General features: G+C 49.7%; 1 protein-coding gene and 1 pseudogene across 1 annotated transcript in view; both read right to left on the bottom strand.

Moving 5' to 3' along the window:
* SDK1 (sidekick cell adhesion molecule 1) overlaps positions 1 to 27,141 on the bottom strand; it is a 530,463-nt gene that overhangs the window by 228,620 nt on the left and 274,702 nt on the right. Inside the window, exons 5-6 of the mRNA XM_032606677.1 lie at positions 4,406 to 4,517; positions 3,543 to 3,733 (exon numbers count right to left, since the gene is read on the bottom strand). Coding sequence (XP_032462568.1) covers positions 3,543 to 3,733; positions 4,406 to 4,517 — 303 coding nt within the window. The remainder of the gene's footprint in view (positions 1 to 3,542; positions 3,734 to 4,405; positions 4,518 to 27,141) is intronic.
* On the bottom strand, positions 12,397 to 14,011 carry LOC116739795 (annotated as a pseudogene).

Here is a 27,141-nt window from a genome sequence, read left to right on the forward strand (position 1 = left end):
GGGAGATGGACCCGCCGTGCTTCACTGAGGTTGAGACGTTGCAGCATTGGTAAGAGGCGTCGTTTTGTTTACACCCAAGAAAGAAGAGATGCTTCCGTGGGTTGAGACACACGCTGATTTCAGAGGCTGCAGGCGTGGAAGATGTGTCATGTCACCACCGTAGGTAAAGCACTAAGGGTGACGTGTGTCACCGCGGAGTCCTACCAACGGCTCCCAAAGCTGCCATTTCAGTCCTTCCGCGCCCGTTACTTCATATCGCCCTCACAACACGAGCCGGAATCACCTTCTGCGGCGCCCACATCTCACAGCCGTGGACGCTGAGGCCCGCAGAGGCCAGCGAGTGGTGCAGTGAGAACCTGGGCCCAGGCCCGTCCCCACAGCCTGTCCCGTCATGCATGGAGCATCAGTGACCCACTAGAGTGTCCACTCTGTAGGACGAGAGCTGGGACAGCGTCACTCCTCTGCCTGGTGAAAAGTCTGAGAGGTCAAAGAGGCAAGTGGTGACGACTGAGGGAGTCCTGAGGGACACGCAGACCCACAAGGCAGGTAAAGAGTGACCCGGGCGGGAAAGGCCATTCATCCCAAGCACAGGTGCTCGGGGGTCTGAAGGGCGACGGTCCACGTCTTGGGTAGGCCTCCCTGAGAGGCAGACCTGAGACAGGGTTCCCTGCCGGTGGTTTATTTGGGAGGTGATGGGGACACCATCGGGAAGGCGGGAGGCCGGCTGTAAACGAGCGTGTTGCCAAGGCGGCCCCCGCTGTGGGTGACTGAGCTAACCCCGCGGGGAGACTCTGGAGGCCAGCGAAGACCCCAACGTCCAAATCACGTCCCCACCTCGGGGCTTAGGACGCTCCGGTCCACGTGGCGCTGGACTGACGCACGCCGGGGGGGGGGGGGGGGGGGGGTGGATGTCAGCACTTCCAACCTGCCACATGGCGGGTGCCCTGGCCTCACCCAGGGGCAGCCCTGGCTCCAGTGGCCAGAGAACGCAGTCAGGAAACGGGCCCTACGGCGTCTGTCCCATCGCGTGGGGTGTGCGGTGTGTGGGCAGGTAAGCAAACGAGCGGCGAAGCAACAGCTGCAGACTCCCCGCAGGGCAGGTGGAGGAGACCGTGGACCGCCAAGCCCAGGAGGCCGCTTGCCCTGCCGTGTGGAGACCTCAGAAATTAAGCAACGCGGCAGCCGACTTGACAGGTGGGCTGGACAGCCTGTCTTGTCTCATCAGTAAGAAGCAGGAGTAAATGGAAGCCAGTCTGTCTGCTTTCTTTCATCTGCATGTTCGTGTCGATATTCGCTGCACGGTTCCACCAGTGACGGGGCCGTGGAACTGGGACCAGGGTTTCCTGGGGATCCCTCTCTCCACGATCGCTGGGCTCGGGGCTATAATCTCCCAAATCACTCTGAATTGACAGAGGCTCTTGAGGGCTTTCCCAGGATGATTCAACCACAAAATCCTAGCTGTCACAGCAAATTCTTATGAATAAAGGGGATTTAAATGAACATCATAAGGGTACACGAGTGTGTCCGTGTACCTTTAAAAGCCAGAACACGGAGAGATAGCAACTCAGGAGAATACAGAAACAATCTGCTCTGGAATCCAGATGGAAGTGCAAAACCCAAGTTCACGTGACAGATTTAAAAATGATTTTTTTCAGTAAATTTATTTATTTATTTTTGGCTGCGTTGGGTCTTCGTTGCTGCACGTGGGCTTTTCTCTAGTTGCGGCGAGCAGGGGCTACTCTTCGTTGCGGTGCACAGGACTTCTCATTGCGGTGGCTTGCAGAGCATGGGCTCTAGGTGTGCAGGCTTCAGTAGTTGTGGCACGCGGGCTCAGTAGTTGTGGCTCGCGCGCTCTAGAGCGCAGACTCAGTAGTTGTGGCGCACGGGCTTAGTTGCTCCGCGGCATGTGGGATCTTCCCAGCCCAGGGCTCGAACCTGTGTCCCCTGCATTGGCAGCTGGATTCTTAACCACTGCGCCAACAGGGAAGCCCTTAAATATTTTAAAAAGGGAATTATAATGGAAACAAACATTCTAGTTTACAGGGAGATAGATTTCTTCTCTTGCTTAAATTACCTTGGAATGTTTTAACACGATATAGTCCTGTCTGCTGGAGATTTACACGTTTACAGTTTTAATTTGGGTTCAGCCTATAATGTGCTGTGCTCATGTAGCTGTAGGTCACCCCCGACAGAAAGGTCCTTGCCGGGAATGGGGATGGGGTACTGACATCTCTAAAGCGTGGATGAGAAAGGGAGCAGAGAATCAGCTCAGATCCCTAGTGGAGAAGCAGCAATGATTTGTGACTCAAAACCTGCCTTCTCTGACGCTTTTAAAACGTGTGCACATCTTTCAGAGGGGCTGACAGCTTTGTATCACGTGAGTTTGGCAGTCATTTTCAGGCCACAGAGCCATTTCCTAATGATTTAAAGGAATGTGACACACTCAAGGCAAACTGCCTTTCATGCAGCATTTCTTCACACTCTTGCTAATTTTTTAGGAAAACACAAGCTTTTATTTTTCTTAGTTTGCAAAGCGGCAAACTGCAAAATATGTTACGTGAGGGGTGACTGCTCTCAAGGGGCTTTCTGCTTATGTGATCCTTCCTGTTCTCAATCTGCCTTGTTCGCATTGAGAGGAGAGAGGCAGAGATTCTCCCACCTGGAGTGGACCCTGAAGGCACCTCTTACCAGCAGTGGCCACTAGACGGGTCACCGCGACAGTGACCACAGCCACCGAAGAGGTCTAAACACGTTGTAGGAGCTGAAGAGACAAGAGAAATAAAGGCCTGTGCCTCACAATTTAATGTAATCTTATCATCATCGGAAAATAGGCTGAGGCTTCCCTTAGTCTGTGTACGGTGCACTCTGCCGAACGTGGAGATCCCCAGCGTTTAGAGCAGCTCACATGTGCCGAATCTTGTCTCCCTTCTCCCTGGTTTAAGAATAACACATGATTCTAGGAAGCCTCTCTGTCCTCACTTTCTAATTTAACAAAAGGTTAACACCCAAGACTTTCTGACTTTCTTCCGGGTCACAAAATAAAAAATAATGGTCACAGGTTAATCTCTCAACATTGATCGTAACGGCCAAGTAAGAGTTATAGAAAAGCCAGAAAGGCCAGCACAGGGAGGTTATAAACATGCCAGGGATTTCGACTCTGTTTCCCAAGCTTTACGACTGGAAGTTTGCAGAAGGACGTTTCTTGGGAGTATTCAGAGCATCAACTCTTTGGACTTAACGCATTGATATTCTTGGGAAAGAAGACTAGGCTGGATCTGGGAGAGAAACTCCACTTCACTTGCATGTGCTGAGTTAAGAATAGGTGGTGGAACACAGGTGTTAGCTACGTTGTTTCCATGGCCTGGGGTGTGCCCCCGCCCTGCCAGGATGCCGACGCCACCGAGTCCCAGTCTGAGCCTCACCTATGGTAGAAAGGACACCGCGTCCCAGTCTGAGCCTCACCTATGATAGAAAGGACACCGCGTCCCAGTCTGAGCCTCACCTATGATAGAAAGGACACCGCGTCCCAGTCTGGGCCTCACCTATGATAGAAAGGAAGGCTCTGGCTTTGGCGGGCTCGAAAGCGCTCCCTGGCAGCGCTGCCTCGCAGGCGTACTCCCCGATGTCCGAGGAGGTCGGGGTGCTGATGGTGAGGCGTCTCCCGAAGCTGTGGAGTCCACGGGTGACTCTCACCCCGTTTCTCTTCCAGGTCACACTCAGCTCCTCGACGGGCCTGTGAGAACGAAGGGCTTTAGTGACAATAATTGTGGATCATGTAGACGGCAATAATAATCATTCTACCAGGAACCATGGTGGGTTGAACAGTGGACATTTAAAACTCAATCCAGATATTACTCTACTCCCTTAAGGCACGCGTCAGCGACACAGTCTGCTCAAGGGCTATTGAGCAAGGATAGCTAATTGCGGCAGCAATGGACCGTAAGTGATAATGATTCCATTTGCTCAGGAAAAGAATGCATAAAACAAATACTGCTAGGGGACGCGCTACATGGGAGGCGTGATCACGGGAACTCCATTCTGGAGCGACCACTAATGGGGCTGAGAACACCTACGACGACAGGGGAGAAGAGAATTAACTCTTTCCTTTGCACCCAAAGGAGAGCAAAGCTCCTCTCTGCTCCTCAGCCAGAATCTAAGAAGAGACCCTCTACCATGACCCAGAGCTAAAGCGGAAAGCGCTGCTTTCCAATATAAATATTACACTCAATGTAAATACTGCAGAACAAGGCCCGGGAAAGGTCAGCACACCCAAGTCCTATCTTCCCATACGCGCTGCGCCCACAGCCCAGCTGGATGAACAAGACCACCGTTGCTGGGAGAGCCAGCCACACGCAGGAGGGGTTGTCATGGGTTGTTACTCCCCGCGTGGGGGACCGGCACGCACCTGGCATTGGCTATGCATTCCAAGGTGGTCTCACTGGAGCCGGCCACCACGCTTCTGTTGCTCGGGGGGATCACGATGACGGGGGCCACGGCTTCAGGTGTGCCAACATCTCCTGCGGCAGAGAAAGCAGAAGCCCATGGAACTCTCTGAAGTACAGAAGGTGTGAGGATTGGAACGTGACACGAGAGTCCCGTCAAGCTGCTCCGACAGGACACCCAGCACCTCGGGACCCGGCCCCAGCCCTCGAGGGGCACTCGGTGTGGTCCTGGTCCATAAACACATGTCCCGCCCAGGAACCACGGGAACAGAGAGCTCCTGCTGCTTCTCCTCACATCGTGCCCATAAAGGGCTTCAGACTGTCGTGCATTTTCCAAAGTGCTTGCTGACTTTATCAGTTTTAGACTTTGCTGATTGAGTTACCTGGTCTACCCACTACTTTCAAACCCGTTGAATTCCACAAATATTTCATGCATCAGGCCCTCTGCTGGGCATGCGTGTGTTTGGAAGGCGGCTGCTCTCTGACTTGGGCCCGAATGTGGTCCCCGGAGCAAAGACATCCCATGAACCAAGTGCTCGGTTCTGTGCGTGCATGTTTAATCCCTTCTCTCTGAAAAGTAACTATTCCGACTCCGTCTCTGTTGTGTGAGTATCAAACTATAAATAACGTAGCTCATACCTCTGGTGACAAGGGAAAAAAAAAACACTCGATCTTTTTGCCACTTTTCTCTCAAATACAAGTCGTATCAAAATTAAACTACGTGCGCATTACTACTGTTTATTTAGGGAAAATGAGGACTGATCACACATTTCGAGAACAGGACTTTCAATAAAGGGTGGAGATGCAAGAGGCTGGAAATAAATAAACAGACATCGCAGCAGATGCCCAGTGCTTCCTGGAGGACCTCATACTGCAGAGAGCCGCCACCAGTGAGAGCAGCTGAGGAGAACCGTGGAAGGTTCCAGCTGCTGGCAACGCGGTCAGGGCATCGAGAGAGAGCAGGGGGAGAAAAGAGGACTGGCCTCTAGTCAACTTCCCACAGCTCTGAGTCCGGCTTTCACTGCCTAAGCAGTATGAGATTCTGGAATTAAAGGTTCACGTGAATTAAAAAAAAAAAAAAGCCTGAGGCGGGCAGAGCCAACAAATCAATTTTTTAACCCTATGTATCGACTAGTTACTGCGAGGCCGTTTCAGGCCCTCGGGGCTCCGGGCAAGCGCCGGGCAGCCTTCCGCTCCCCACGCCCGGCAGGGCCTCCCGGGGACCTTCCCAACGCCCGACACCCTCGGCTTGTGAGGCTGGGGATCGTGGGGCTGGTTATCAAGCCTCGGAGGATGCCGGAGTACAGGCACGTTCGTGACAAAGGCTGAATGCCTGCCTGTCATCTGTGAAAGTCGCTGATGAGGAGAAATGACCTGAGCTGCTAATATTTGCAAACAGTCATGTGAAGTGAAGGAAAGCAGCGGGGCGCACAGAGGTCGCCGAGCAAGGTGCTAATTTGGCATGAATCAGCGCTCCGCCTGGCGCGCCGGACGGAGAGGAAGCCCTTGCTCAGCGCTTGTAGCCGCCCAGAGGGCAATCCCCCCGCCCCCCCCCCCCACCCCACCCCGGCGGGCGGCTCAGCCTCGCCTGCGCGCTGACCCCGAGAGACCCGCAGGCGACAGACAGGTCAGCGCCAGGCCCGAGTTCACAGCCCCGGGGACGAGCGAATTGGAGGTTGTGCGCGGAGATTCCAGCCGCCCCGAGGAAAGAGGAAGTCGTTCGTAATTGTGATTCATACGGAAAAGCAACTTCTGTCTGTATTGCTCTCGTGGCCCAGACCGTTACCTGATTTCAAGGACCCTCACCCATGGGGTCGACAGGACAAGTCGAGCGAGCAGCTCGACTCGGGACTGGTAAATGTCAGCCTGCCCTCAAACCCGACCACTTTGTTCTTTCTGGTGATGCGTGAATCACACATGACGCTTGGAGAAGTAGGTCCCAGAGATGCAGATAAAATGTGACGGTTCCTAAAACGTGCATTTCTAACACACACACAAGGTACACACATGCCGGCAAAGTGCCCTTGACTTATGGAAACTACAACAGGAAGATCAAAGCAAGGTCTTGTGATTGAGGAGTCTGTGCGTTTTCTACTGAAACTTAACATTTCAGTAAGCTTTTACGTAAGCTCCCAGAATCCACATCTCTCGGTAGCAAGGACAGTGTGACAACCCACCCCCTCCCCCAAATGTGACTTTTAACTTGTCAGTGGGCAACTTTGCCTCCATCAGGCGGGAAGTTCAGTGTTGTCCCGAAGGGACCCTGAACCCCACAGTGCAGGGCTCTTTCCTCTGGGGCCATTCATTCTGATGGGGGGGGGGGTGTCCTTACCTGTCTGTCTGTCTGTCTGTCTACTCGCCTTAGCTGCCGAGTACTCTACAGTGGGAGGTAGGCAGCAGACTGTCCCAGACACAAACCATTAACTACCCCGGCTCTAGCTCTGGGTCATAACTAGTCCCACGGTGGCCAAGGCCGCTCCCCAAGCCGAGACCTCCTCCGCCCACCCCCATGCTAATCATTCCTCCACCCAGACCCTTGTTTCATCTCTCAGTCACTAACAGCGCCTTCTTGTCCTGTGGACCTCGGTCTCTTCTCCTGTACTGCATTTTGTAAGGCCAACTGGCCCGAGGCAGGGGAACACAATCAGATTCACAGGTTGCATCAGACGGAAATTCTCCGGACCACCCAGTTCCAGAAACTGCCCTGGAGACATTCCGGACCACCCAGTTCCAGGAACTGACCTGGGGACTTTGAACCCAGCCCAGCCTTCCCGCCTTTCGAGGGGCGGGACTAACGGTCCCCCAGGATACCCGAAAAGACCACCGAATAAGGAATACCCTGCGCCCTCCCAGATTCACCACACCCCTTTCCCTTCTTCCCCTATAAAGTCTTGCCCAAACCCTCGCCCGGGTGCGACTTCTCTGGCCCCTTTCTCTCGGACCAGTGAACCTCGTCCGGGAGCGCTCCCTAATAAAGCTCACTTAAAGGTTTCCTCTGTTTCGCGGTGCCGTTTGTTAAGATCCGACCTTACACATTTTAGTGGGTTTTTACTTCTTTTTTAAGTGAGAGGAAGTCATGGATGTGTATTTTTAACCTGCCAAGCTGACTTTTCTACCAATTTTTTTCCCACGTTCAATTTTTAGAAGAGAAATGCAAAGAAGACTATCTGGGCATTTTTAAAAGAATAAAACGACCTCTTCATTTCTGGTACTCTCAACGGTGTCTAAGATACAATAATCACTGAACAAATACTCAATGATTGGTTAATTTTTCATAAATATTCTATAATAATGAGCCACTACTACCACCACCAGGAAAATTACCCTCTCCTTCAGGGTTCCGCATTAAAAAACGTTTTTAAAATACCACATGCCAATGTATTAAGAATTATTTCTAAGAAGAACGAAAACAAAATGGGAAGTGGGAGGGAAACTGTACTTCACCAAGTTCCCACACAGCCGCTCGTGTTTACATTTACAAATGTTGCCCAATTTCGTCTAACAACAAGCTATTAAGATAGCTATTAGCATCCCCCTTTTATAAGACAGCCATTAGCATCCCCCTTTTATAGCTATTAGCATCCCCCTTTTAGTCAAAGTCACATGACTAAACACGGTAGAGAATGGGTTTTAAATAGAGGAATGTCTTCATCCAAAGTTCATAAGCTTTCTTTTATATAACGATGTTTCCTCCTAATAAAAACTTTGGTTGTGCTCAGTTAACCAGAAATTAAATTAACTAGAACACTCCTTCCCCCGAGCATTTCCTTAATTGAGACTTTACTGTAGCGTTTTCAACTGAGCATTTCCCAGGTTGGTTTAGGTGGTTGGGAGGTGCAGACATCGAAGCAAAAGAGGATTTCTGCCGAGGTCAGCAACAGTGGGTGCTAGGTAGCTTCAAAGGCAGAAAGGCGAGTGCTTTGTAGTTCTGGGAAGAAAGGCTCCAGGCAGAGGGAAATGGGGTCTACTCCTAGTCAGTTTCTCCCACATGAACCCCTTAATCACTGGAGAGGCTGAGTAGAGAGGAGCTGTCCAGCTTACATTTAATTAAAAAGTATACTTAAAGCATATCAAATCTCTCAGACAGAAAAAAAAAAAAAAAAAAAAAAGTTCAAAGTCTACCAGAACTGCTAAGCTGTGGAATTACTGCAGATAAAGTAGGATGAATGGCACACAGCCTGCTTCCCTGCAATCAAGAGAGTGCCGGTGGTGGGACAGCAGCGTTAAGGATAAAGGGCATGTCACCTGGACCCAGGGTCAGAAGCACAGGGACAGGCGGGAGGTGGTGACCGAGACCTGGAAGGAAGGAGCCAGCCCCGCGGTCATCTGGGTACAGAGTCAGAAAGTCAAGCTCTGGAGACAGAGGTGGGCAAAGGAGGACACAGGAGCTCAACCAAGTGACGGCAGGAGCCTGGGGGTTGGGAGGAAGAGAACTGCATTTAGAATCCAGTGGAAATACCCTGGCTCCCAGCGGGAAGCAAGTTACTCAACTTCTCAGAGCCTTATCTTCCTAATTTGTAAAATGATGCCCGTCTCACAGGGCCATTCAAAACAGGAGTATACTTTGACACTCTCACTTCCGACGTATGTTTGTATGTTGCACGACACACATCAGACGGCGTGTGGCACACAGGACGTGCTTCGGAACTCGAGGCCGCAGCACCGCGGTGAAGGGGAGACTGAGGCCCTCAGTGCCTGCTCTGCTCCAGGGCTTCCCGTCTCTCTGCCAGGACGGCCTCCCCGCAGACGCTCTGAAGGCCCGTGCGCCCTGGATGTGAGGCTGCGGGGTGCTGGACCTCGAGGGAAGGCCCGCAGCCCTGCTCGTGGCCAGGGAGGAGCGAGCCCGCCTGCAGGCTTGGGGCCCACACGTCCCCCACACGCCTCCTCATGAAGGTCTCCACAGCTCACTCAAAACACAGCCTCTTTCTTTCTAAAAAAGAGCCTATGCCCTGAAAGTGGAATTTTCCAGAACATCTGAGAAAGCAAATCCCTCGTTTGGGCTTCCTCTGTCAGAACCGTCATCTTGCCCGTCCGGCTTGCTAGGCGAGCGCTACCGGCCACGCGCCTCAGGGGATCTTCGCGGCCAAACCGGCGAGGCTGCGGCTCCCCGCTCTGTTCCCTCCGCGGAGCCGGGTGTCGCCCTGGCCGCCCGGAAAATAACGAGCTCAAAGGCCACCTCCACCGGGAGATGCTGAGGCACATCTGCCCGGAGACACACAAACGTGCAAGATGAGCCAACCACACGGGCACACGTATTCAACCAGGGGCAACCCCGTTCCGGGAAAGACGGGGCGGCGGCAAAGGCCACGGCCCCCAAGACTCCAAAGAACCTCGGCTCTCCAGTTCCTAGTGGGTCCAGATCTACAGGGCTCTCACTTAGTTCAAAAGAGGGTCCCGTCCAGAAGCAGCAGCTAATGGCGCCTCCAGGGCCTTTCGAAACCTCCAAATGTTGCTGCTCCAAAACAAGTGGGTCTAAAACTTGTAGGAACAAAAGAGAAAAATAAAGTTGAGAACACACACGGGAGTAAAAGGCCTTAGGAAAGCCCTCAGCGCTGAGCTATAGGTTCCTCGGTGTTTTCTGAAAGCTTTTTTCAACATCCAATAATGATAATATTTATTGGTTGCAGTGACCAGATGACGTAAACAATTACAGACATGCTTTAAAGTTAAGGCAACTGGCTATCTGGGCAGAGCAAGAAGTGACCCGTCTCGAGCCAGGGCCACGGGTGCCGGGCTCCTCTGGCACCTTTGGTGCCAGCTCTCACCTCACTGCAGTGTCCCGATTTGCGGGGAGATCTGTCCACCTTCTGGAATAAGGAGGGGCGGATGTGTTGTTCATCTTTGCACGGAGCAAAGTGCCTGGGCTATAAGAGCCCTTCTGTGAGCGCTTGTCGAAGGAAGAATTAAGTCTTGTCCAAACAGAGCACGGCTGGTTATTATTATCCGCCCTTTATCGCTACAGGATGAAAACGACAGTAGCAAGTACCTCTTATTTCCAGGCACTGCGCGAGCGTGGGGAATATGAGAGTTAACTGCAGGGGGTCAGAGGTCAGCGATGTCAAGGAGGTCTGGGTTTAGCAGAGGAAGAGAGTCACGTCAGAAGAACAAGCAGCTGGTGGTGGGGTCAGGAGAGCCGAGGGGAGGGACGCGGCAGGATGCGGGGTCGGGAGTGCTGCGAGATTGATTCTTCCAGGGGAATTAGGAAGGGCTTGAGCCCGGCCCTTGTTAGATGGACAGTATTCACCAGGCAGAGGAGGGAAGGAAAGGCATTCCAGGAACAGGGAAAAAAGAAAGTGGAAACCGGGTTGGCTTGTTTGGAAAACTGTCAAGTGGTTCTTGAAGGTTGAGGGGAAACTGGGGCCTGGGGGTGACCCCAGAGGAGGCTGTCAGGGGAGGGGGGCCATGCTACCAAGTTTGGACTTTACCCAGTAGGGAATGGAGAGCCACTGAAGGCTCCTGAGGAGGAAAGTGGTGACGGAGACCGTGCGGGGCTGTTGCGGGCGTCGGTGGGGGGAGAAGAGGGGCCGACGGCAGCTGGGTGTGCGCACGGAAGCTCTCCCGGCTTCTGGCTCGAGTGGTTTGGGTGGATGGCGGAGCAGCTCGTAAGAGTGAAAGCTCAGGAGCGAGAAGGGTTGGGGTGATGATGTGGGCACGTGAAGCCGGCGGACAAGGAGGCCTGGGGGTGTCCACGTGGGCAGGGGCACTGGCTGGTCAGCGGCACGAGAGCTCGGGGATGAGCACGGAAGACAGGGCTTGGAGGGGCCCCCAGGCGGCTGCAGTCTTAAAGGGCAGGCACAGGAAGTGCACGTGGACGGGATAATTGGCGGTCGGGGCAGCGGAAGAAGGAGGAGAAAGACATGATGACACTAAGGAAAGAGAAGCTGTTGTTCCTTCCAAATGAACAGGAATCTTCACACGGACGATCAAGGCTGCTTCCGCTCAGCTTCTGAAGATGAATCTTTGAGTTTCCCTCGCAGGACAATTACTAAGGAAGGCGGAGCTATATGTAAGTAAAAATCCTGACCTTCCCCAAAAAGCGTTTCATTGTGCCACGGAGCACACTAGTAGACACTGCAGAGCTCGAGCCACTCTTCTGTTCGGTTCTATAGCTCAGCTTCTGCAAACAGGCTGCCTGGGGCCATTCTCAACCGCTTTCTGGCCATAAAAAGCACAATTGAATTGGTCAGTCTCTTACGATTCTTGACCTTCTTCCATGCACAGCAAGGTACATTTGTGCCCTTTTGGGGGATGGGTGAAAACAGCTCCAAGACACTTTACTTGAAGAAAATCAAGTGGCTTTTCTTTTCTTTCTTTTTTTTATTAATAAATAAATTTATTTTAAAAAAAAAGAAGAAAGCTCTACTGCTTTCTGCTCTCCCACTTATTAGCTTGGTGACATCGTAGGCATGTTACTAACCCTCTCTTGTGCCTCATTTTCCTCACCTGTAATGTGGGGATAATAGTACCGCCTCACCTACTCAAGCTCATCACTGAGTGCCCCAAAGTGATTATTAACATTGAGACCCAACTTAATTACTTAGTTCATATAACACAGCCAGAAGAGACCAGTTATATTATATAGCATCACTGGGTTTATAATAATATATAAGTAAATATCAGAGCCACACCAGGGAGCACAAAAAGTTAGATTTATTGTTTCTGACAACTGCATAGCGACTTTTAGTTTGTTCATTATTCCCAGCATCACAAATCTGAAATAGAATTTTGCTCCTCAGTTACAAACAAATACTCTGAAAAGTGATTAGGCAGCTTTTAAAAAATCATCATTATTCACTTAAGATAGAATATCTTAAAAATCTGCGCCAGGCAAGATATTAGCTTTACCTTTATAAACCTCTGCATAAAGTGAAAATCCAATCAAGGCATACAAATTTCATTTCGTTCTATGTTTTTAAATACCGTCCTTTGTTTCCCTTAAGAGATTTTGATCTATTCATTCAAAAGTATTCTGAAGCTCTACTGCCCGTTTAAGAAAGAAGGAAGGCATTTTAGAGCATCTGAACTGAGTGCTGTCTTGACGGAACCGAAGCAGGAACGCGATCAGGGTCCTTGCGGGCCTCCCAGCCATGCCTTTGCACAGATGAGGAACCATCTTTGTTGGTCATCACACCTGCTGTGTCTACATGCGCCCACTTAGGACAGTCACAAATTCTTTCCGAAATGCTGCAGCCGTACATGCTGCTGCAGATCTGTATTTCCCAATGCTATTAACATCAGCAAGTCGGCAACGTACAGTCTCTGTTGTGTAAGGTTCAAAGACAGGCATCCTCCAGACACGGTCTCCCGTTTCCATGCTGGCCGCAAATAGTTCGTTCCACAGCCAGGAAGAACTGGTAAAGACCCCAGGGGCACCGGACCCCAAAGCTACATCCATGGCACCTGTCAGGGTGGCGGCACTGATGACGACCTTTGGGTTAAAAGTGTGCGTGTAGCAGAGCACATCGGCCAGGATGAGTCTCCCCTCAGCATCAGTGTTATCCACCTGTATGGTCTTCCCGTTCTTGGCTCTAACAACATCCCCAGGCTTGCTGGCCTTCCCGCTGGGCATATTTTCACAAAGAGGGGCCAAACCTAGGACGCTGAAAGGCAGGTCGAGCTTGGCAGCAGACACGATGGCTGAACAGATAGTGGCGGCTCCTCCCATATCAGCCCTCATGAGGTCCATGTTTGCAGCAGCCTTGAGGGAGATGCCACCACTGTCGAAGGTAATCCCCTTCCCAACAAACACCAAAGGAGGTTCACTTGCATTGCCTTTGTAGTGAATTTCCAGGAAGACTGGAGGCTCTTCGGACCCTTTGGCCACACTGAGGAATGATCCCATTTCCTGTTCCTCAATCCAAGGCTTGGGTCTGATGTGGACGTCTGTTTTACTACTAGCACTTTTGAGATTCTTCTCAGTAATTCCGGAAAATCTGGTTGGCATCATCTCATTGGCGGGTGTCTCCACCAAGTGGCACGCCAGGTTCTGCCCAGAAGCAAAGAGGACTCCCCTTTGCCGGGCCTCCTGATACCCACTTCCATGGAGCGTCACTGACACGGCCAACTTCTTTTTCTGCTTCAGGTCGTCACACTCATAGAGCCCAGGCACCACTCCTCACACATGGGCGTCTCCGCAGGGGTCCACCTCCACGGACGGGATCTCCGGGTCCTGAACCTGTCTGCACCCCGCTGCAACAGCGGCTCTGATGTTTTCTTTGGCTTCGTGCCAGTTTTCCTGGTCATCAACTCCGGCCGTCTTTTTGCCGAGGCCAACCACCACCATGCTGGAGAAGCCCTCAGGCAGACCATAAACGGTTTGGGTTTTGCCTGCCTTCAGGGGTGGTCCAGATATGTTCAAGATCTCTCTCAGCTTTCCAGATACCAATTTATTAAAATTCTCTCCTGCGCTTGTAAATTGGGGGACATCATCTTCTTTTTCTTTGCCACTGATTCCTAAAACAAGGCCCCTCGTCTTGTCTGCGGCGGCTGGACCGGGTCCCCAGAAGTGCTTCCCGCTCAGATGTCGGACGGGCGACTCTCGCGGCAGCCGGAAGAGGCAGCAAGGGCATCTTTTCGGCTCGGCCCCCCGGCACCGCCCTCCACCAAGCACGTGGCGCAAGGAGGGCGAGTGCGCGCCTGGGAGCCCGGCTTTCGTGGGCGGGGTGGGGGGGGCGGTGGTTGGGCTCAAGTGGCTCTTCCATTCATCAGTTGCTTTTGCAAACCCTCGGAGTCTGTCATCTTTCTCGGCATTATTAAAACGGCCTGGCAAAGGGATTAAGTGCTCTCCTGCCTGCAAAAGCATCTCAACAGGTGTGTGTGATCGCTTGCCACCATGGGAGCTGGCGTCTTGATAGCTCAAATCCTGTAGAGCTGAACCCTCCAGGGCACATACGTTTTAAGAGACTAGGAGAGATATATGTGTGTGTGTGTGTATATATATTATATATATAATCTCCAAGAACCCATAGAAATTATTATTATTTTTGTTGTTAACAAGTGCTACAGTGAAAGGTGTATAGGCAACAGGCAAACCAGGTCATTCCCTCAGATTCCGAGAGGTGAGTTTCTCAAGGCAGAACCTGGGCAATTTTAAGACGCACTTGATTGTGAAAAGTGAAATGAACAGCATGAATTTTCTCCTGATTGGAAAAACCTTGTTCACTAAATAGAAAGTTCCTCCCACCTCTCACTTTCCCCAAACTCACTTTTTAGTTTCTGCCCCCCCAGCTCCTGAATGGGCGAAGCAGGCGTGTAAATTTCTGCGTTAATAATCCCTTGTGTGTGGAGCTGCCGAAGAAGACTCTCCTATCCTTCTAAATGCTGTGCCCTTAATCGCTCGTTAGCGAGAACCCGCTCACAGCCGCGAAGGCGCTGGGCAGTGCCGCTGGACGAGCCCAGTCACAGAAGCCCTGCTGCTCCCTGCGAGGAGGGTCTGCACTGGCCGACTCACTTCTTGTTTACTGTACAACAGTGGGAGGGAATACAGCCGTATACCCCATTTACAATTTTATCTTTACGTGTACTGCCATTTTTATCTCAATACACTTCTGGACTTTTCTATTGACAAGAGAGGATAAATAAAATAATGTGACAGCTTGACAAACGATCCAGCAGTTTCTTTTCTTCTCATTTATAACATGTTTGAAAACTTGCACATTTGGAAATCAATGGAACGTTACAAAGAATGTATTTTCATCAGCAGAGAAAAATGAAGGTGATAAAAGGCAACTCTGCAGCAGGCTTATTCGTTTATTTATTTATTGGTAAAACACAGAACAGGAGTGTGGATTTAGGAACTGCATGGTTGGACCCTGGAGTGATCCAAACGTACAGAGACAGCAGCTTTCCATTTAAGCATATAAATGCAGAACCTACCGTTTAATGCAAAACAACCACAACCAACAGAGAAACTGGGGCCATGTGTAGTTTGGGTGGGACAGGGAAGTAAGAGGGCGTTCTTCAGGAAGTTAGGTCAATTTCCCAAACGGCCTACTGAAATTATTGAGAAGGTACCTAGGCACAACAGCAGATCACTTTTAGCTTCAGTGAGAAATGCCCTTGAATAATTTTGCCAAACATGCCAACCTGGGCGTGGAGCCCAAGCCCACCGGGGCAACTGATGCCCATCTGAGGCTATTAGCAAGGACAATGGGGAACTGCAGGACCCCTTGGCAGGGCCCTCTGAAGCCTTGGTCCCTTCCAGCCGCAGCTGGAGGAGTTCCAAGGAAAAAGTTTTTCTCAAAGTTCCCATGAGACACAAAGTATTTAGAGGTTGGTAGATCTGCAGGAAGAGCACCACCGCCTTGAGCAACCTCGAGCAGAGAAATCAAAACCACATCTGGTTTCTTTAGTGACCATAAAGCCATCGTTTGGAGGACCGGAGCTACACTGACGGGGGCCCTCTGCCTCCGCAGGCTGGGGGCCCCTCTGACAATGGCGAGCCCACGCCTCCCAGCCGAGCTCTTCCCCTTGCTCCGCGCTCCACGGGACCCTCCACTCACTATGCTTGTTTGGTTTGTGTCTGTCTCTCCCCGCAGGAGACCAGGAGCACAGGCACTTTCGTCTGTTCTGTTTTAGCCACTCTCTCCAGGCCTGCACAGTGCCTCGTGCACAGCAGGTATCCGGTAAGTATCTGTTGACTGAACACGGAGAGCAGGGCTTGGCTTCCCGTGCTTCACCCGCCGCGTGGCAGGCGCTCTCTGAAACACCCCAGCCGCCCTCCTCTGACCTGAGCGCCTCCGCCTGCGACAACTTTCCCCATTCCTACCCCCCGCCTGCACTGCAGCCTGCTGAAGTCCACCCATCCATCGGGGCCAGGGAGCATGCCACCTCCTCCAGGAAGGCTTCCCAGGCCCTCAGTTAAAGTGCCCTTCCCTCTCGGTACCTGCTGCATGCTTTTTAAAAATTGTGGCTAAATATACGTAACATGAAATTTACCATTTTAACCATTTTTTTTTTTTTTTTTTTGCGGTACGCGGGCCTCTCACTGTCGTGGCCTCTCCCGTTGCGCAGCACAGGCTCCGGACGCGCAGGCTCAGCGGCCATGGCTCACGGGCCCAGCCGCTCCGCGGCATGTGGGATCTTCCCGGACCGGGGCACGAACCCGCGTCCCCTGCATCGGCAGGCGGACTCTCAACCACTGCGCCACCAGGGAAGCCCCATTTTAACCATTTTTAAGCGCACTGTACCGTGGCTTCCATTTACACCGTAGTGCAACCGTCACCAGCATCCCTTTCCAGAACTTCATCCCCCGAAACTGAGACTCCGTCCCCGTTAGACACCTGCTCCTCATTCCTTCCTCCCCAGCCCCCGCCCCCTCTCCTGCTCTCTGTCTCTGCGAGTTTGACTCCAGGTACCTCACGTAAATGGAATCACACAGTATCTGCGAGTTTGACTCCAGGTACCTCACGTAAATGGAATCACACAGTATCTGCGAGTTTGACTCCAGGTACCTCACGTAAATGGAACCACACAGGATTTGTTCTTTCATGACTGGCTCAGTTCACAGAGCGTAATGCCTTCAAGGTTCATGTATGTGGTAACACGGATCAGAATTTCATTCTTTTTTAAGGCTGAATAATGGTCCATTGTACGGACGGACCACATTTCATTTATCCATTCATCTGCGGATAGACAGGTGGTTGCTTCTGCCTTTTGGCTGTTGTGAATACTGCTGTTACGAACATGGGTGTGTGAGTATCTGTTCCAGTCTCTGTTTTCAGTTCTTTTGGGTATATATCCAGAAGTAGAACTGCTGAATCAGATGGTAATTCTGCGATTAAGTGTTTAAGGACACATCATACCATTTTCCACAATGGCTGTGCAATTATACACTCCCACCAGCAAGGCAAAAAAGAGTTCCAACTTCTCCACACCCTCACCAACACTTGTTGCCTTCTCTTTGTTTAGATTGTTTTCAAAGTAGCCGTCCTAATGGGTGGGAGTGGTGTATCATTTGATTTGATTTCCCCACTGATTAGTGAAGTAGAGCATTTTCCCATGTGCTCGATTAGCCATTTGTGTATCATCTTTGGAGAAACATCTATTCCAGTCCTTTGCTCAGTTTTTTTTTTTTTTTTTTTTTTTTGTGGTACATGGGCCTCTCACTGCTGTGGCCTCTCCCGTTGCGGAGCACAGGCTCCGGACGCGCAGGCTCAGCGGCCACGGCTCATGGGCCCAGCCGCTCCACGGCCTGTGGGATCTTCCCGGACCGGGGCACGAACCCGTGTCCCCTGCATCGGCAGGCGGACTCTCAACCACTGCGCCACCGGGGAAGCCCCTTTGCTCAGTTCTTAAATCAGGTTGTTTGTCTGGTTGTTGAGTTGCAGGAGTCCTTTATATTTTCTGAACATTAATCCCTTATCAGGTGTAGGATTTACAAGTACTTCCCCCTATTCCACGGGTTGCCTTTTCACTCTGTGGATAGTGTCCTTTGATGCGCAAAAGTGTTTAATTTTGATGAAGTCCAATTCATCTATTTTTTCTTTGCCTGTGATTTTGGTGTCATATCTAAGAAATCACTGACAAATCCAATGTCATCAAGCTTTCCCCCCTGTGTTTTCTTCAAGGAGTCTGACAGTTCTCAGTCTCAGCTGTAGGTCCTTTGACCCACTCTGACCCTGGACCTGGGGTACGCGGTGTAAGGCATGCAGTGCACTTTTCACGCTTGGTTAGTATCGCTCTGGAGCTGGTGTTGCCCATGCCCTGCCCACGGTCTCTGTCACTTGCCGCTTACTTACAAACCCACGACTTTCTGCAAACACCTGCCAGGTCCTATCTGAGGTCATTCTCTGGCCAGGGGTATGACTGGCCTACAAGGGTGAGGTGGAGAGATAAGCCTGCATGCCTGGACGTTAACGTCCCTGGAAGTCGTTCTCAAGGAATAAAGCACGGGAGCTGATGAATAAATCCCTGCAGTTTCTCCCTCAGTCAGCGACATTACAGTGGCTTCCAGCCAGTCTCCCTGAGGCTCCTGGGGGACCCAGGACAGATGTTCACTGAGGGGATGGGCTCACTCACTGATGTACCTGCACTGGTGCCTTTCCCTTCTCTGTCTCCTTGGCCCACTCCTTTGCCCATGGTTCCTGGGACCACCTCTAAATAAACATTTTCACTGAACTCACACGCTCTGCTTCTGGGGGAAAGTGAGACAAACCTTGGTCTCCTTCAGACCAGGGCATATGTACAAGCACACATCTGCCCCACCCACTGTAATCTCCTTAAGGTGTGCGACCCTTAGCCTTCAGAGCCTCTGGCAAAGTCAGTGCCTAACAGATGCTTGCCAAATCGAATTTCCAAACAGACACCAATGTCTGTTCCTAAAATAATCAAATCTCTTCCCAAGACGAGAGTTTTGCATGTAAGTTTCTGGAGAGCGGCACAGCTCTGCTCCTGACACGTGTTTATGACCCTCTGTCAGGCTCAAACCCTGCTGAAGATCAGACTGTCTTCACACAGCACGAATCACAAACGGAATCGGTAACTAGGAAAGTGTCTCACAGGTAAAACCAAGAACAAAGGAATGCAATCCTGAGTCCCTGGAGAAAACAGAAAATTATCTTAACAAACGCTGTGAGCACATGAGAGAAAGAAAAGAGAAAAAAAAGGAGATAAATAAGAGAGAAAGGGGCCACAGTATGTTAAGCAGAATATATCAGGAAAACCACAGTTGTGCCCCTCTCCTTAAAATACAATAAAGATCTTTAGAAAACCAGACTAAATTGAAGTTATTTTCCTTGCTACAGATACCATTGTTCACCTCACAGACTGGAAATTATGGCAACTGAAGCTGAGAGTAAATTCATGGTCTAGTTATAAAGACGCCGGCTCGGGAAGCCAGACCGCAGGTGAACACTCCCAGGGCTGTTACTTTTGGAAGACTTTGTTTGACCGGAACAACATAAAACTGAAAGCTTTGTATTTTACAGCTCCCCCAGCCATGTGAAAACACAAAGAGCTGAGGGGCCAACAGCTTGAGAAACAGGTTTCTCACTGTTTCAGCTCCTTCCCAGAAGGGGCACCCCACAGACCAACAGATGACCTTTTTATTTTTTCATGTAAGACTGATATCCTAAATAAAACCAGAGCTTCTCAAATGAGAAATCCAAGACCAATAAAACCTCTCACTTACATATTTAGTGTTTCATAAAACTGCAATGCCGCAAGGTGGTTATACCCAGCACTGGAGAAATATTTTATCGATCGTGGGGCATTTTCTTCCGCGTTCCCACCTTAAATGCAAATGTCCATACGAATATATTGATGGACACTTCCTCTGCTGCGTTTTTAGGTAATCAATTTCGTATTTATTTCATCTTAGAAGAGAGCAAATCTGAGGCAGGAAATCTTGCAGGTGTCCTAACCGGGCACAGAGCAACCCAGAGTACTACACGTTCCAAAACAATAAACGGTAAGTAAACAACCTGATGGACAACCATGTCCATCAACCATATTCATTCCAAGCTAATTCTAGGAATAGAACCGTATTCTGTTTCCTAACGTTAGGATCAAGGAGCATTTCTCTCTGGAGGATGGAGTGGGGACTTTACCCCAGCTCATCTCTAGGTGGGCCAGGCAGGGCTGTATCTCTACCAACATGGCGGGGCTGACCGCTCCCAACGCACCGGCGCAGGTTCTGGGCTCGGCCTATTTGGAGATTCATCATCCTGACTGGAGAGCGCTGGCCCCAAGAAGAATGAATAGTCAGGCTGGGGACATCCAGCCAGAGAGCAGCGCCACACACAATCTGAGCGCACAAGTGAGACAGGAGTGGGGGTCTTGGCTCGTTTCTTGGTCTAACTCTCTCTCCCTCTCACTCCCGCTCATGTGTGCGCTCTCTCCCCTATCTCTGGAAATTAGGTGGGTCATTGTCCTTGATGGGGAGCACAGCAGACAAGACCACAGAATGAGCCGGGGCACAGGGAGGCTTCGATAGTGACGGATGAGAGCTCGTAACTGTGGAGGAATCTCCCCTTCTGCTTTCCCATCTCTTTTCTTTTTCTTAGCGTTGCTGTATCAGAATTACCCTTGGGTGTCACGACAGAGGTACAAAGAAATCAGGAAATCTTAAGAGAAGAAAATATTTCTCTTCCTGTCTGCCCTAGCTTCCTTTAAATGAATAAAGTCAGTCCCACAGTGCAAGAAGACAGTCCTCAGCAAGACCCAGGCATTTTCTGATATGACCCGAGGTTAGCTGTTTAAGCCAACTGCTCCCCTACTCAATCTGCTAGGAAGCAAGTTGTTTTCTTTTGTTTAAATGTCAACACAATCTCATTTATATTTTGGTCTAAAATCAACACCGACAATAAATCTAAGGTTGACGACAGAAAGAGGGAGAGTATATAAAGAGCAGAAGCTGTGTATATAAAGAATTAAGCCTTCCAAACACAGCTAAGATCCCGCTTAAGACATATACTTAAAATTAATTATTGCAGGTGTTATGAGAGGGGAGTGCGCTGCTGGTAGAAACATAAGACGTCTGTTCACATAACCTGGAAGGCAGGTGAATAAAAAATAAACTCCTAATCCCATGTATGGGATTGTTCAAATATACTAAGAAAGAAGCTGGTCATTGTGGGCCTATTCAAACCGTGGAAGGTTGATGATTACGCAGCAAATCTGGACAGTGCAAACTATCAATTCAAACAAGTAAGCACTTAGCGTGTTTCACACACTCAGCAATCTGCTGTAGTTTTAAAGCAGCATGGCCACTCAGCTTTCTGCGTGACAGCACGAATAACAGATTTATAGAGAATTCATAGGAGATCCAAAAGTAATTATGGCAAATCTTTAAACAACAGGCACTTCCACCAAACCTCTCCCAAAGCGTCCAATAAGACGATCCATCTGTTTATTTAAAAATCTACCTTGGTGTCTGGTCAATCCATGGAACTGCTCATTTACTGGCAGTGAAATGCCCCCACAAGCTTGCACAGAGGGGGAGACAGAACGGAACTGGAGCTACGACAGTGTTCCCTTTAACCAGCACGGGATCAGTCAGCACACAGATGTGGGTGGCACTCACCGAGGAAGGCAGAGGGGAGCTTAAGGAACTCAGAATCCACCCCACATGCCTGGATAGAGGCAAGAATCTTCCCCCAAATTACTTCCCCCCAAAGTGGGACCTTCGGTTAGAGTCCTTTAGAAGTCCCTCAGATGACAAACGCTCCCTTTCTTTCTTTGTTTTGAAAATTAAGCACTGCTTGGGAAAGACACATTAGCCTAAAATAACCCCAATCGAAACATGTGGTGGTTACCTGGAAGGAATCGGTTTTTAGAAAGATGTAGAAATTTAACATAGGGTTAGTAACTTGCTCCCACTTATGAGTGTTGGTTATTGTTCTGAAAGGCCTTTTAAATATCATTTGGAAAAGCAAAATGTTAATGGGGTACATCCACACTGCTGGATGCTACCCGGCAGTAAAAAACGCCGAGGAAGCTCTTTATAGACTGGTGTAGAAAGACCTCTAAGATGTACTGCTAAATGAAAAAGCAAAGTGCCGAAGAGCAAATATGACACGCTCCTTTCGGGGTAGGAGAGAAGGAAGAAATAAGACTATGCGTGCCTATCGGCTGTTATTTACATAAAGAAAAATGATGGAATAAAAATAAAAATAATTCAGTAAGACAGATGCAGGAATCATTTTTCTTTTACAACTAGGCTTTTCTAAGAAATGGCTATAGATAAGACCTTCTAAATGATGATAAAAATACAAATCAAATACATTTATAAACACACTTTTCTTCTTCTAAACCTGGTACAGAATTTATTTTCCTCAGAGTGTCTTTTCTGATCAATTAATTTCAACCCACTCACTCATTAGCTTAATTTGACATCAATATTTTCAGTTTCCAAAACACCAAAAAAAACCACATACAGTTTTACAAACATTCTTAAGACCTTTTTATTTATATCTTCTAAACTGGTGCTTCTCAGACCTTCATATGCACACAAGTCATGTGGGGAGCCTGTTCAAAAGCAGACTCTAGAGCAGCACGTCTGGGTGGAGCTAGATTCCACTTCACTCGGCTCCCGGGTGAAGCCTGTCCTGCTGCCTGTGCTCTGACAGCGGAGCTCTCACTAGTTAGAAGGAAAAGATCACGCTTCTCAGCACACGGGGAGTTTTCAGTACGTATCAACCAACTCATTGCTCCTCAGAGGGGAGCTGGGACCTGCAGTACAGACCTCTCCTGGGAGCTGGTTAGAGGGGCAGTGTCTTGGGCCATAACCTGGGCCTACCGAATCAGGACCTAAATGTTAAACTCTCCGAGTGATGTGTAAGCTCATTCAATTGGAGAAGCTCTGTGCTAGGTGGTCTTACTCTTCGATTAGGATTATTTTCCCGTGTTTATCAATTACATAAAAGAAAACATATAAAAATACTCTGTATTCAGGAATGTGACTCAGCAGGAAGTAGCCCTGCTGGGGGTGGAAGGACGCAAGGTCTGGGACAACTACTGGGGAAAAGAGGCAGGAGGAAACGTGCGGTGAGTCCGAGGATTTCTGTGCAGCACTGCCATCTCCAGAGATTCTAGAAGCTGCCAGTCTGGTGGAACTTCAGTCCTGCGGAGGAGGAAGCAGGTGGAAGGTGGGCTGAGCCTCAGCGATCTGGGTATGCTGGAAGGTCAAGAGAGGACTGATACCACACGGGAAAGATTAGAACGTGGACACCGTGGTGTGGAGGAAGGAAAGGATGCTAGGAGAGGGCTAACAAATTGGGCAGGAGAGATGAGCTAGGGATTGACGAAGTAACGAGGACAAAGGGCAGGAAGAGTGGAAGGGAAGGATGACCATGAACAGAATTAAAGATCCCAGAGGCAGAACATTTTCGGAGATTATAGGGATCACGGCACATTTACCAACTGCTTAGTGCGGGCCAGACTCACTGTGCTACTCACTGTGTGTCCATTATCAGGTCTATTTCTATCGTTCACATTTTGACAGATAAGGAAACAGACTCACAAGGTAGCTTTCCTGCCCAATGTCACAGCACAGAGCTGGATATACACCCAGGGCTTTATGACTAGAATCCGTGCTCTTAACTCCTACCCCATCCTAACCCCAACGAGGAGGTCCCAGGTGTGGTCACACACAAGTAGCAGAGATAAAAGCCCATAGAGAGAAGGCTGAGAAATCCTGTAGCCAGAGTGGTCATTTCAAATGCTGAACTCAGGCCAATCTTCCTAGAACCCAGGCTCGTCACACTCAGACCCTGATAACTGCTCCAGGACCTGCCGCTTTGAGTCCACACACCCCTACCTTGGGTGGGAGACATTATCATGGTTCATAATATGTTGCGCTCTCTGCTCCTTCTAGATGTAAGGGGAGGATCCTTCTCTTTTCCCAACGAGTTAGGTGTAGGTACCAGTTAGCCACGTATCGATAACTGGTTTTGGCCCATGAAATGTGAGTGGAAGGGATCTGCGTCATTTCCAAGCAGGTGCATTCAAGTGCCTCTGTGCGGCCCCCTGTGCCCCTGCAGCGAGCCTGCGGGCACGCCACATCTTAGAGCAGTGACACGCTTGACAGCCCGGGTCTGAGCAGACTCCTCTCCCACACGGAACCTCTGCTGTACGTGCAACATGAGTGAGAAATGAACTGTGCTGTTTAGGCCCCTGAGACCTTCAGCTTGTCTTTATTGCAGTGTTCCTCTGTCTACCCTGACGGATTCACTTGGCTTCCAAGAACCCCTCTAATCCATTCCCCCCAAATAATCCGACTGTATTCTCCACTTCTCCCCGACATCCCTCCTCAACTCTGGTCATGCTGGTTTCCTCGCACCTGGCCCATGTCTGCTGCTCTGCTCCTGGCCCGTATCCGCCCCTCCACCCCTCCCAACCGATCTACGAATGACCTCATAGGCCATCTAGTTCCACAGACATCCTTCAAGGGCCAGATCAAATTCCCCCACCTCTGAAATCTTCCCTAATCGCTCTGACCCCTTCTTCCAAATCCATAAGACCCTCACAGAACCCATTACACAAGGTAACACTTCAATAAACATTTCGTTCAAAGGAATTTAGAAGACCAGCTCTGCTGCCTTGTCTAAAAATGCCAGCAGAATCCTGAGATTAACCTTCAGAACATCCCTGGGAGTGGGGGAGACACGGCACTGCTTGTATGTTCCTTGTAGGTTAAGGCACAAATCTGGAATGCCCTTCTGGTTGCTGGTCTCCAGAAAAGAAGGGCAGAAAGGTTTGAGAAGGACACAAAACAGCCAGGGCGATGGCACAGGCGGGGTCGTCTGGTCTGTGCAGGGCACTGCGTTCAATCTGGCAGATGCAGGCTGGACAGATGGTCACCATCCATAAAACCCTGAAGCCTGTGTACAGGATCAACAGGGACGGCGCCATCAAGTCTCAGTAACGAGTGACAGAATTCAGGGGCAAGTCTGGACTTTAAGGACACGTAAGAGTGCAAGTAGAGGCCAACTCTGCCCAGATCATAGTTTGACCAAGAGTGAAGATAAACACAGTGGTTCCTAGCCCATAATAAACTTTTAAGGCAGCTTAGACTCCTTTGAGGAAGACTCCTGTGTGTCTAGAGCTGACACTGGCAAGGACAGCTATATCTAATGTCTCCTGATGACACTGAGACAGACCGTCAGATGGGACACAGAGTTGGGTCCAGCAAGGCAAATTTTATCTTCTTAAAAGAAGTCAGGGCGTCCCTGGTGGCGCAGTGGTTAAGAATCCACCTGCCAAAGCAGGGGACACAGGTTCGAGCTCTGGTCCGGGAAGATCCCACATGCCGCGTAACAACTAAGCCAGTGCGCCACAACTACTGAGCCCACATGCCATAACTACCGAAGTCTGCGCGCCTAGAGCCCGTGCTCCACAACAAAGAGAAGCCACCGCAATGAGAAGCCCGCGCACCACAATGAAGAGCAGCCCCCGCTCGCCGCAACCAGAGACAGCTCGCACGCAGCAACGAAGACCCAACACAGCCATAAATAAATCAATAAATAAAAGCAACTTATTATTACTTAAAAAAAAAAAAGAAGTCACCCTCCACACGGCAGTCCGGCCCAGTGGCTGAGAGGGCATGCGGGGGTAGGTAGGGACACCCCACCTGAGTCTAACTCTTGGCTTCCCACTCAGCTGTGCGAACGTGGACACATTCCCGACCGTCTCCAAGTCCTAGTTTCCTCATTTGGAAAGTGGAACAATAGCTCCTGCCTCAAAGGTTGCTGTAAATGTGAAGATGAAAGTGCATGTGAAGCACGGGATCCGGTCCCAGGTACGGACTGAGGGTGTTTTCAGTGTTAGTTTCTGCGTTTCTATCTGCTGTTGCTGCTGCCGTCATTCTCTGTATTATTGGTCTTTCCGAAGAAAATGTGTCCACTTCTGCTGCTGGGTAGAACCAAAGGTTCATAACACTGTCTTGCAGCTTGATTAGTTTTGGACCTGAACTGTTCTTGGCCACTTTTGAGCAGTTTCTTTTATTTTTTACTAAAAAAAAGTTTAATCATCATAATCAAATAATATTTGCACATGTAGATAAAATGTGCATATACTGATAAAATTAACTTGTGAAAGGTTTTTAATTAAGTCGTAGAATTGAGGCACTTAAACTAAGTAATAGTGTTAGCTAACTACACGGAATTCTATACTGAAAAAGTAAAGATCTGTTCAACAATCTAGAGAATTCGACTAAAAAATCCACTTGCTCTTTAATCAGCTAGCCTAGCAGCCCTAATGGCTCTGGATACAGTAGATAATGACTATAGTTTATGTTAGGGGGGAATTCTATTAATTTTCCTATACCTTTTTGAAGTTATATCATTAATGGCTATTAATGCTTCCTAATCAAGACAGAGCCAGTCACTGAAACAATTAACCTATTTCTGAAGGTGCGAATAGAAAGAGAATTCATCCATTCCCTATTTTTTCCCTCTGCTGCAACACTAGGCTGCTTTTGTCACTAAATACGCTTCTCCTCAGGACTCACAGCAGCTGCAGTCAGCAGTCGAGGACACACGGAGCATGTGTTCGTTTAGAAGGGTCATCGCTATAGTTCTGCGGTGAGGAACAGTCATTTGTTAACTCAGGTACGAGCCTCAGTCACAACCACGATTTCCACCATCTAAAGACATTAAACGAAGCTAGATTCCTGCAAAGAAATACACCTCAAAATCCCATCTACTTATGAAACTAGAGGGTACTGTTTTTACTGCCGAGCAGATCTCTCTACAGTGACCTAAGGCACGTCCAGACAAGCACGTTGGACAGGACAGCAGAAGATGGCGCAGATGGGGCACTTCCTGCGCCAGCCAGTGGCTGAGCTTCATCCAGAGCCCTGGTACACCACACGCCCGCGGAACGACGGTGTCACAGAAAGAGCTCACGCTTGGCCTCCAAGGGCCTTATGGCTTGTTCCGGGTTTGCTGCCCACTCTCTGACCCTGGCGAGCTTGTTCCCCTCCAGCTTCCTCTTACTACAGGAGAAATGGGGCTGCGCTGCTGTGAGGACTAAGTGAAAGAACGCATGTAGGTGCTTATAACAGCGGCTAGCACGCAGTAGGTGCTCAATAAAGCGAGTGCCTCAAAATACCTAACTACAAAGCGGGAGAAAAACTAAAGAACCCACATTTACTGGATTAAAAAAGTTTTTTTCCGCTAAGTCACGTGACTGCTTTAGAACGTCATACATTTTTTAAAAGATTCTCAAATACCAACATGTTTATCACCTTTTCCATATA

The sequence above is a fragment of the Phocoena sinus genome, chromosome 15 (assembly GCF_008692025.1).
Source record: "Phocoena sinus isolate mPhoSin1 chromosome 15, mPhoSin1.pri, whole genome shotgun sequence".
Taxonomy (NCBI): domain Eukaryota; kingdom Metazoa; phylum Chordata; class Mammalia; order Artiodactyla; family Phocoenidae; genus Phocoena; species Phocoena sinus.